General features: G+C 47.6%; 1 protein-coding gene across 4 annotated transcripts in view; it reads right to left on the bottom strand.

Moving 5' to 3' along the window:
- Window positions 1-4,306: 4,306 nt before the first annotated feature.
- The window catches only part of MDGA2 (MAM domain containing glycosylphosphatidylinositol anchor 2), a 324,296-nt gene continuing 316,636 nt past the window's right edge, over window positions 4,307-11,966 (bottom strand). For all 4 annotated transcript variants that reach the window (XM_080592726.1, XM_080592727.1, XM_080592728.1 and 1 more), the window contains 3 exons: window positions 10,975-11,105; window positions 5,272-5,377; window positions 4,307-4,844 (listed from right to left, as the gene is read on the bottom strand). In XM_080592726.1, the coding sequence (XP_080448852.1) occupies window positions 4,756-4,844; window positions 5,272-5,377; window positions 10,975-11,105 (326 nt within the window). In that variant the 3' untranslated portion in view covers window positions 4,307-4,755. The remainder of the gene's footprint in view (window positions 4,845-5,271; window positions 5,378-10,974; window positions 11,106-11,966) is intronic.

The following is an 11,966-nucleotide window of genomic DNA, read 5'->3' as shown; positions in this document are numbered from 1 at the left end:
AAATGATGGAGCATGCGCCTGTGGTGCAGGTTCCAAAAAAAAATCTGAAATATATATATATTTGTAGGTTTTTATTATTTTCTAGGAAAATACAAGAAATAATCCAGCTGGCATCCAACCTCTTTATATACAGGCAGATAGTGTGTATGATAGGAGACTACTTTTGTTATTGAACTGCTCTAGAAATCCATTCTTCTGATGGATAGCAGTTCTTTTGGGGGAGGAAGAGTGTTTCAATTATCCTTTGATGCATGATACTAGTGAGTAAATCCTCCAGAAATTAAACCAGTGTGGCCTCTTCCACCAAGGGTGGGAAAAAAAAAATAAATCCAATTGTTCTGACTAAACTGCTCACTACAAAGGAATTTTACTGACCTCACAAGGCAGTAAAACAGAAACCAACATTGAACAAAAAGCTGATGTTTTAACTGATCAGCTCTGTTTTAAAGTTTGGGGATTCTGACTGCCCCAAGAGCTGCTCTGACTAAATGATGATATTTACATTGGTGAATGCAGCAGAGATTCAAGTGTTTGGTGTCATGGAGGAAGCTGCTTTGGCATCCCCAGAGGTCAACATTTCTGCCTAGGAACAGGCAGTAGCCTCTCCATCTCCTTGGCTGAGCTGGCAGTTCCTCCTCCAAAGCCTCTGATTTCATGAAGGGATTTTACATTTCCAAGGATTTATGTGGGCCTGACAGTAGCATACACTTAGATAATCATTTCCAAAAACTGGCTGACATGATGTGAGCTCAGTGTAAAGAACCTGTTCTCTGTACTATCCAGTAGTTAATGCTTTTATTTTTATACGCATAAGTTATCACCACGTTGATGGGCTCTCCAGGAGCTGCTCCTTGCCTTCAAATCAATTGTACATTTGTAAAATGTTTTGTGATGTGTTTTCCCCCTTGTAGTCTCTGTTCTTTTATCCTCCCTCATGTCCCATCCAGGATCCAAGCTTAGCTGGGGCTGGCTGGAGAAGTAGCACAGTGAGATCAAAGCACTTGGCAACTCTATGTGGGATTTCCCATTCAAACTGCATGCTTTGTGAAAAAAATGAACTTGCATGCCTTCGCTGGAGGTGACAAAAGGGGAATACTCCAGTAATGTCCTTGTTCTCCCAGATCACCCTGAGAAAGAATAAAATACATTGGAAAGTTCGTCGTGGGGTCCACCTACCTCTGCCTTGGGAACACCCAGCTGACTCCCACAGCCGCTTCCCTAAAAAGCCTGGCAGCTGATCCCAGCAGCCAGGTGTTGTAGTTGCTGTAAGTCCACTTTCACACAAAGGAACCATTAAAAAAATATGTCAGGAACATACAAATCCAGAATAGCAAATATCTGTCTCAGTCTGTACTTCTTGCTCGTGGCCCAAGGTAAAACCTGTCTTTTCAGTGCCTTATGTTAGGAATGTAAAGGAAGATAGCACTACTACTGAACCAACATCTGAAGGAGAAAAGCCTGCCTTTCTTAGCACCTTCTTCTGCACCCAAGTGAGCAGAACAGAACTGAAATAGGCAGGGCAAATAAATTTCCTGTCACACAAAGACTTGTCCTTTTTTCTGGAAAAAAACAGCCTATCCTGCTCTGAAAGACAGCTTTGGTGTTTGGCTGTCAGCTGAAAACTTCCATCAAATATTCATCCTTGTCCTCCACCAAGGAAAGAAAAATCAAAACATGAGGAGGAAACAGGGATTTCAGTTTGCAGTTTTAGCTTGTGATCTCCACAACACACACAATCTCCAATTTAGTGGCCATCTCCAGGCCGCCTAAGAATGAGGCATAGCAGCACAGTTCCCAAATCCTCCCTGCCCACAGAGTCCCTGGCCAGGAGCAGCAGCTTCAAAGTCACTTTTCCGGGCCTGCGCCGAACAACGGGCATCCAAATTTCAGTTTACTTTCAGTCTGGTTTTTGGGAGGGATAAATCTGAGGGAAAACATTTTAAAGGGAACAGAATGGTTCACGCTTTACCTCAAAATGACTGACAGATGGCCACTCTTTATTTCCACGCTCCCCATTCCGCCCGATCAGGACAGCGCAGTGGGTGTCACAGAACCCAGCCGCAGCCTTGCCGTCAGCGAGCGTGAGGAGACGCAGGCCAGGCCCGGCGTGGTGGGGCCTGGCCCCACGGTGGTGGTGACCTCCTGCCACAGACAGCTTCCTCAGCTGCTGCTCGAGCCAGGCCACGGGCCTCAGGGCCCAGCTCTGATGACTGCCAGAGGTGCAGCAGGAACTGTAACGGGAAAGTGCTGCAAAAGCGACGTTCCCTCCCGGCAGGGCTCCGGACACGGCCTGTCTTGCAGCGTGTGTGCAAAGCTGGCCCCTCCGGAGACAGCCACGCCAAAAACGCCCACAGAGGAGTCTCTCGGATGACACCACAGTCCTTTGGCTTTCACAAGGAGGATGCTCATGAAGGTCTGATGTCCACAAATCCTGAATTACAAGGCACACTGACCTCCTAAGAGAAAATCTGCATCAGGGTCTCACCATACCTGACCCAGTTCTCTGGTCCACAGTTAAAATCCAGTGCTTCCAGTGGGAAATTTCTTTTATTTACAAACACCTGCAGCGTCAAACCCCACAGTCCAACCAAGCTCCGAGCTCCCACTGTCCTCCGAGCAGCTGTTTCACTGCAGCACGGGTATTAGACACCACAAAACACCTACAAACCAGCTCTGACAGCGTCCTCAGAAAGCTCCTTCCCCTGAGCACCACCAGTACAGACCATTACATCTTCAGACAGCACCAGTTTGTCAGAGGAAAAAACCACATCATCCCAGTCGCACCCGTCCGGGGCGCACGTGCACATAGCTCAACAAACACACGTACCACGCGGCATACCTTACCTGGAAAGAGGCTTTATTGAACATAGCTGTAAAATTATCTCTTCAGTTGAATTACTGAATTTGCACAAACATTTCTCTACAGAATAAAAAAAATCAAGCCTTGTCAACGTTTTACTGCATCTCGTTGTGCTTTTTATACTCATATTTGCAAATATTATACTCGTTTGTTTGTTTTCATGTTTGTACTCCAATTACTTGCATATCAGTTTTTTTTTAATCCTAGGGTGTTGAGAGAACACAGAATAATAATAATAATAATTATAATAATTATGATAATAATACTCTTCTTTAGACAAAAGTCTTTTTTTTCTTTTAAATGAAGTTAAAAGCTGAGATAATTTAAGGAAAAAGGTCTTCAAATTGTCATAACCAACTGTCAGGGAAATTTACAATGCAGTGGAAAACCGGCTGGCTAACGGTACGTGTTCGGGCAGCTGCAACACCGCGTGCACAGCTTTCCTTTTGTCACAAGAGTGGATTTTAGACTTCGCCACAACACCAGGACCCCCCTCCCTGCCCGCGCGGGCAGAGGCCCCGCGCCACCCGCGCGTCGCCAGCACCAGGCTGTGCCCCCACAGCCGTGGAGTGTGGCCGTGGCCTCGTGTCCCCCCGCGCCGCCGTCCCCACGCGCGCCCCGGGCCCGTACAGCCTTGCCTGCCGAGGTCAGGGCAGGAAAACCCCTTCTGCCTCTGACCACCGGCGCTAAGTGCATCTTAACCACCTTTTCCTCTGGTTGACCCACCTGATAACCTGAAACAAACCAAACAAATCAAAAGTGCTGCTCCCATTTCCAGGACCAACGGAAGCTATTTTCTAATGGATAATAAGCTGAAAGGCCATGGCTGTCTGGAAGGTTAAACAACAAATATCTCATCCGAAAGGGCTTACGCAGCAGCTTAGGTCCATCCATCTCCAGGAGCGGCTTCGTTTCCTCGCCTGCAGTCTGCACACCCAGGCTCCGTAGTTTGTTTAGAAAATAGTTTGCACAAACCACATTTTAGCAGTGCAAGCTTCTGTGTTGAAATTATTATTATTATATATATATTTTTAAATCAGGCTTGTTTCATTGAAGGCACTTGGTTTCCATGGCAATTTATAAAAGACGGTGGTTTGGTTTCTTCACTTCATTAGAACAGATGACTTAGTTGGGGAGGGGAGAGGGGTGTTCGAGTGGCCGCAAGCAAGCTCCGATAAGCCTGTGTAATATGTAAGCCCAGGTCGCACATCCTGGATAGTAATGCATGCAAAAGGAGACAGCATACAGTTATCAAGCATAGCCATGAGAAATGAAACATAAATGTCTTAAAACAGCTCTGATTTAGGGTTATTCTCTAGGGGAGGTGACAGCCAAAGGCAAAAGGGCCTACATTTATTTAACTCTATGCTAAAAACCTTCTTGAAGGGAAAATGAATGCCAGCTCTTCACATACCCTGTTTACAGTGAGGTGTTTCTCTCTCTGTGTTTTATTTTTATTATTTCCTCTCTCTCTCCATTTTTTTCCTTTTTTTTTTTTTTGGCAGGCCATTAGGTTTCCATGGTAACAAGCAAACTATTCATTTGAAACAAAACCAGCCATGACTTTGTGCTTTGACAAGGGTTTCTATAGCTCTTTTCCGAGAGTTCAACCAGATGATGCTGTATTCATTATTGACCACAAAAGCACCTGAAGGTCTCTTCCTTACTTAGGCCAGATCTCGTTCTCACACGTGGTTCATAGTGAGTTACACTCCCGTGATGCCTTTTATGTCCCCAGTGCTTTTTAATTTTTTTTATTTATTATGTATTTATTTAACTTTTGAGTCAGTCAGTGGAGGAATCTTTGGTAGTTTGTTTTTAAATGTCCATTTTACAAAGACTCTTTCTTCATGCCAGTGCCTGGTGAATCTTTTGTAGCCTCTGCCAGGATAAGGTCACCTCTGATGACTTAAGACAGACATGAGGATGATAACTGCGATAAGTCGTATATGCGCTAATGTCCCAACAGCACCTGATCGTAAATCTACAAAAAGGGGGAAAAAGGTAGAATTAAAGGTTTGTGTTATAATGCAGACATGGGGGTGGAGGGATGAAAGAAGGTCCACAGGCAATCGTGATACTTCCATTTATTAATTTCACATTGTTCCGACCCCCTAACCATTTTTCTAATACTGCTTTGTCTGTCTGTCCATCTGGAACCATCCGAAGCTGCCAGAAGCGCAGCCCTTGGATGGCCACGCCACCTCAAATGCTCCAGGCACTTGGGGCCCTCCTGCACCAGGGGCTCCTTCCTCTGCTGTGCAGATGGAAGGGAAAACTTTTCAATGTAAGCCTCTCCAACTTAACCCAACAGTATTTTGCTCTCCTGCAGGACATCCATTTTAGAGATACCTCAATTTTGCAGCTCAAGAAGCAATTTGCTCTCCCCAGCGTGTAGAAGAGCCACTTACTGTTGGCCGGCTGGTCGGATTTCATACACTCTCCTTCCACAATTGATACATCGTCGATAGCAATGTCACCTTCAATGCCTGGGCCCCGGATCCCTTCAAATATGAGCTGCAAAAAATTATAAAGAACAAACTGCTGATAGCACGACAAGCAGAAAACATATAGCTGCATTTTGCACAGCTTTAAACTGCACCGAGGGGCTTGGAATAATGCAAACACTTTGTATGGGGCAGAAAATGACCACTGAGCTCACACATCCTTGTGAGGTGAACACGGGATGTGAGCTTAGCTCAAGGAAAATGCTTAGTTCTCTAAATTCAGTTTTGTGATAGGGCATTTGCAGACTGCAAGAAAAAACAGGAGTCTCCTGCTCTTGAATTGCCTTCTGCCTCCAGCCTCTGACAGCGAGCAAACACCAGAGCTCACAATTCCCACCACGACATACTTCGGTGTCTTCTTCCATGGTGTCTCTGTGCCAAAACGAGAGGAAGAGATGCTCTGGAGGTTCTCCTTCTCATTAGGGTCTCACTTCATGCACCAAGGACATCTCAGACAACAGACAACTCAGGCCACCAACAATGGGAAACACTAAGGGTAGGCTTTGACACGTATGTGCACTCAGCACCTCAGCACTGCTGGTGGATGCAAATCCCAGCAAGGAAAAAAAGGGGATTAAATGCAAAGATTTAAAGAGATTCAGGGTGCTTTCCTCAGAATCTCCTGCCACTTGAAGCAAACGGCAGAGGCACAGTTTGAAGAACAGCGCCTGCTCCATGTCAAAGAACTGAGCATCCCCCCTTGACCCCAAACTGTGCGAAAACACACCAAGGGGCCAGGAGAGCTCCACAGTAAAATGAGGCCTCTGCTTCTCAAAAACGGCCCAGCCAGTCCCCCCATTTCCCACACCAGGCTCCCCCACCTACGCTGTGGTGGCACTTCTCTGCCTGCATAAGGACGGGAGCTGCCTCCCCTGCACCCTTCCCCTTGGGAGATGCTTCCTGGCCCACAAAAAACTGGTGAGAAACCTCTCGGGAGTCGTTCTGGTCTTCCTTCATCCATTAACAGGGATTCAATTTACCTCAGGGGTTGGGGGACTGCCTTTGATTCGTAACCCCCAAGGTCCCAGAGATCTCCTGTGACAGCTGTGGTGGATTTTAACCTCCCACATCTCCTGCCATGGCAGGAACCGATGCTAGTGGCCACACCACCTCTCTCCTACTCCTTTCAGTGGCTCATACTTGTGCACAGAAGCATTGATTCCTTCTAGGAATGGTCTTGCATTTACATTTTTGTAGGACATTATTTTGTCTTAGGGAGGGTCAGGGTAGAGATTTCATTCCTCTTCGGGGCTTTGACTTTTGCCAAAAGGATGCTTGTGCTTTAAGGGGACTACGAGTCATGTTCTGTCAAATATTCCTACTCTGAAACCCCAGCTGCACACCTGGGAAGGGAAATGCTGCCTGTACGGGCACGCACGCCTTGTAGCAAGGTGAGCAGTATATTTGCTGTAAGGTTGGTTGCACATTGCTGTCGTACTAAAGAAACAAAGTTGTCTGCTTTCCTCTCCCAAACACGATGTGATGCTGTCCTGCCATGCTGCTGCTTAATTAGCTCTGCAGAGGAGTGGACCCATTCTGTGAAGCAAGGAATTTATTCACTAGCAAACTTCAAAGCCATTCTAAAGAGATGAAGGAATTACGTGCGGAATGCATTTCCCAAGCAGCACCATTTGCACAACTCTCTCTCCTTTCCTTCCTCCCCCCGCCCCCTCAGCCCTTTGAAATATGTTTGGTTAACTCAGATGAAAAGTTTTTAAACTTTAATCTGCAACAATATATGCATGAAATTCAATGAGTTTTATAAGGGCTTGCTGTGGCACTAATGGAGAAATTAACTCTTGGGGGTGGAGCCAATTTGACAAAAAATATTAATACCATCTGGAGCAAAATGCTTAAATTACACTTGGTAATGAACTAACTGCATTAGGGAGGTGGCTGGGGCACTCGGATGGGCTCTCTCTGCGTCCGTTGATTTCAGCAGGACACAGGTCCAAGCCCCTTCTTCTGGCAGCTTCTGACATTTCTTTGCTCATTAATACAGTTCAGGCAGAGCCGCTCGTTTGAAATGAATAACTTTCATTATAAATGATGAGTACACTCTCGGGGTGGAGGAAGATGCCCCTGCAAATCACAGAGGGGCTCCGCTCTGCCTGGAGCCAGCCCGGCTGCAGGAGCATCGCCCAGCAGCACGAGGCGATGGAGCCTGATGCCACGAGACATCGCATGGCACCGGCAGCTCTCCTCCCTGCCCTTCAGCACGTCCCTCAGCCTGGGCCACGACCCATCCCATCCTGGGTAGCCGGCAGGTGCCTGACCCCGCAGCAGAGAGCTGCCGAGATGAAGGCGTGTATTTACAGCCTGCCTGGGGTGTCCTAAGGCAGGCGGCAAGGTCTGCACGGAAAGCACTAAATAAATGTGAAAGCGGTGCGTTTGGAGCAGGTGACTCCATCAGTGTTTCACTGAAGTGCAATGCTGTAGGTTAATTACTGTAATGAGGTGTATATTAGTGCAACAGGGAACTGTAATTGGGAAAACAGTGAGCTTTTCCATAATTTATCCTGATGTCTGAAAACAATGTCTCAAGTAATTACCCATCTCACAATTTTTCCACTCTGCCTCTGACAAGGGGGAGTATTCAGCTCGAGAGGAGAGCGCCTCCTCCTCTCCCCCAAAGCACAGCCTGCCCTCCTGCTCCTTGGCAGAAGGCTTATCACCTGCAGCTGAGTCTCAAGTCGAATCTTTCCTGACAATGAAAAACACTGTTTCCAGACAAAACGATTCTATGCAAATACAACGGTGAGCATTTAATTAAAATCTGCAGTTGGCAGTGTGTTTTATAGGCCTCAAAGATGGCTTGCTATTAGCCAGCTTGGCCACACGCTCCGAACAAATCACCGCAGATGAATATTGGCAGCGCATGAGGCACCATCCAGCCCGCAGTTCACAGCTATTTGCAGGAGGTGCCAGATGATCAGGATCTCCTATCAGTCTCCCACAAAACCTATTATCTGCATGTCTGTGACTTCACAAAGCTGTTGTTAAAAATACTGCAGTTAGCAGAAGAACGGTGGGGCTTACAAATAAACCGACGGCCGCTCTGCTCTCTTATTGGGGAAATGGAAATTATCCCTGCAGTGCCCCCAGAACTATCCCGAGAGTCTTTGGGGGATTCAGCTTGTTCTTCAACATGATTTCAGATCGATTTTTCTTTCCTGGCAAATCTCCTAAGAAGAAGTGGAGATGAGCCCCATGAATGTCCCCATCCAGACAGCATGATGGCAAGGGTGTAGCTTTAGGTTCACATCTCAGATGTCACTTCTCCCAACAGCCACAGGCTGCCTCTGGGCACCAGTTCACTGCCTGTACGGGGCTGAAGATTTCAGTGGTCCAGGTTGGAATTTGGCAGCAATGGTGACCACCACGATCATAACCACCACCACACCATTGCTAGCGAGATGGCCCCTTCCAATGGCCTCACGTGAGCGGCCAGGGTGGGACGAGAAGGGATGCTCAGTCCTGCACACACCTGCAGAGCCTTGTTGAAGCAGCAGCACTTGGGGGCAGTGCGGTGGAGGCTCCTCCACCAACTCCTGAGCTGGTGCTGGCACTGAGATAGCTTTTATGCAGAGCTTCTAATGACTCAAAGCGCTGTAATGCTCTCAGCCCTTCACGACAGAAGCTTTGTTATCTGCCATGAGGACTGGGGAGGTATAAACAAGTCTGGGCAGCACTTCCCCATACAAATTAATCAATAAAAAGTTTTAATTTCTGTGTCAGTGTACTGTTTTACTGCAAAGATTCACTTCAATACACTCTCCTTAAATTTAACTGGGAGGTTTATATTCTTTCCTATTTAGACTCCTAAATAGAAAATAAAGTTTGTGTGATGCAAGGGCAGTTAAAAAAGTAATTTAAGATTCCCACCACCCTGACATTTATTTGTTATATTTGTGCAGAGCTTCATGGCTTTACATCTATTTTATGCCAAAGCCTTTAAAAACAACGTGAAAGGTGAAAAACAGCCAAGAAGAGGAGCTGCCATTTTTTTTGTACCAGTAGTGGCACCCGTGAACATGGCTTTAAGAAATACGAGGGGAGGTGTGCCAGCAGCAGAAGTGACCCCAGTGACTTTATTTCTCTGAAAGCCAGGGCCCCTGCGAGGGCTGACGCTCGCATCCCCAGGGCCAGCGGCAGGCTCGGGCCTCAGGCTGCCCTGCGCCTGGCAGAGACCTCAGCTCGCCTCTCCTCCAAACTGTGCCTCCTCTCCGGGCTGATGAGCTGCCCCCCAGCTGGCACCCTATTGCCCTCCTCCACTCCTCATTGCTGGTGCCAAACCCTTGGCATCCCTCTGCCCAGCGCTGACACCCCCACCCGTCCCTTACTGCTGCCAGAGCCCCTCTCAAGTCTCACGAATCCCCCACGGACACACCTGCAAACACTTCATTTCAGCTTCCCCGACCCTCTCTTCTCTCCCCTCACCACTGCAGATATTATGTTCAGATACTAAATCATTTTTCTCTCCCTCACTGTTCGTTCTGCTTGGACTTGCCCTGCCTTTACCCCCTCGGAGCAGCTCCCTGCCATGCTCTTCAGCACTCATCCTCTCCTCTGTGCTTTTCTTGCCCAGTTCCATCACTGTTCAACTCCAGCGTCACATCATGCTACACTTTGCATATCCCTCTCCAATAATTTTCCTCTAATTTCCTCCCATGCAATTCTTCTGTCATCACCTGTGCCAAATCGTTTCTCTCATTGCCTCTCGCGCACGGAAATAAAAACAAAGGGTCAGGAGCAGCAGCTGCCCCTACACTGAACCCCAACCCGCAGGTTTCAGATAGCAGTTTTGAATCTCATGCAATGTCTGCTTTTCCCCAAAGCCATCATTTCCCTGGGGGGACCTGGGTGCTCCAGAGAGGGGACAGAGCACCCGGGCAGCCAGGCATCGTGGTGCACAACCCACGTCCCAAACACAGGCGGGCCTGCTGGTGGCAGCCTGCTTCTGGGTCTGTGCCAGTTACAAACAGCTCGTGAATGAGAGCTGCCTGTAACAGTCTGTCAGCATCTCACTGTCAAACCCAAACAGAGACGTCTGAAACCTGTCATAACGTGCAGTGAATGAAGCGAGCAGCTCTGCCACAGCGCTGCCCTGTACAGGCAGCACTGCTGCTTCGGCCCCTCTCAGCAGAGGCCTGGAGCATTCCTTTTTTCGTGGAGAACATGAGTATACCAAGAGACTTCTAACACAGACATTACCATAGACCCTAAATATTTTTTTCGCAGGAAGAAATTTCATATTCCGGTTGCTAATCTAAAATAAATAAATATATATATACATGTATCATCAGCTAACAGCATTGTCTAAAAACCGAACGGCATTTCCTCTCCTAGGAAATAGCTGCTGCTCTGCCATTGAAGTGTGCATTATTAAGCTCTGTGGTGCTCACCTATTTGCAGCAAGGAAGGCAATTATCTGTCCATAAAGCAGCTTTCAGAGCTGAAATGATGCTGTGAAATCCTGTCTCAGAAGGCAAGGGTCACCGTACGCCTGCCCCATTTGTGATGTCCCCCTCCACAGCAAACCAAATACTCCAGTTTTGGTGTGAGGTCTTGGTGCACCACGAAGCAAAGCACAGGCCAGTTCCTTACCTGAAACGAAGTCGGGGGGTTTATGTTAACGCGGGCTTGGTTCCAATGCTGGCCCTTATTTCCACTTGAAGACCACAATGGGTTCTCTATCGTGGTCTGTCCTTTCAACCGCAGGTAAACGTTCAGGCTTCCTGGAAGAGAGGGCAAGAACTTGAGTGGTTAGGCAGGAACCCGAGCTGGCCAGGCTGCGGTGGAGCAAGACGCTGGGCTGGAGAAAGAGGGGTGCTGGGGGGCTCTGCCCTTCCGCAGCATGCAGCCTGGGACAGACCTCTGCAGTGGATGGCAGTGGGTGTGGAAGGGGTCTTGGCTCGTATTTGAAAACTTTTAAACTCAGGAAAACCGTGCGTTGATCAACTGAGCTCTCAGCAGAGGATGGCACAGAAACCAGCCGAGGCTCCTAGCAGGCAGAGCTGTGCCTCTTGCTCCCAGCAGCTTGGGAAGGATGCGGGGCTTCCCGGGGTGAGTGGGCAAAATGGAGTTTTCTGCGCTTTAGTGCATTTATAGCCTCCTTACCCAAAGATAAATAAGCAATGCAGTTTCCTTATTAAAAAAAAAAAAAAAAAAAAAAAAGAAAAGGAAAAGAAAATAGAAGTTCTTGCTTATAAAGACTGCCCAACTTCTTGTTTGTACATGGTTTAAATAATAGAGTGCCATTGATCCTGGAAAATCTATCTCAGAAATAGATGTTATGCCCTTTTTGCCATTATGAAGGACACTACGCCATTTTTGAAGGGCAAGACAATCCAAGACAATCCTCTGAGTTCAAATAACCTCAGGAAAACTGTCCCTCACCTTGGAAAAAAGACACAAACCATAGCACTGGGTCTTTCCCCACTGCTGACCGTTAAGTTACTGGCTCCAGCACAGGCATTGTCTGCAAGAGGGAGCAGGCTGCCTGCATTCAGCACTTTCCTGCACAGTGCCCATCTCCCTGGCTCCCTTCTTGGCCTTGGACCGTGAACACACACCAGACTGCCTTGGTGCACCAGCAC

The sequence above is a fragment of the Anser brachyrhynchus genome, assembly GCF_964034855.1.
Source record: "Anser brachyrhynchus genome assembly, chromosome: 5".
NCBI classification, from domain to species: Eukaryota; Metazoa; Chordata; class Aves; order Anseriformes; family Anatidae; genus Anser; species Anser brachyrhynchus.
Note: the sequence above shows the minus strand (reverse complement) of the source record. Positions and strands in the feature narration are given on the sequence as shown.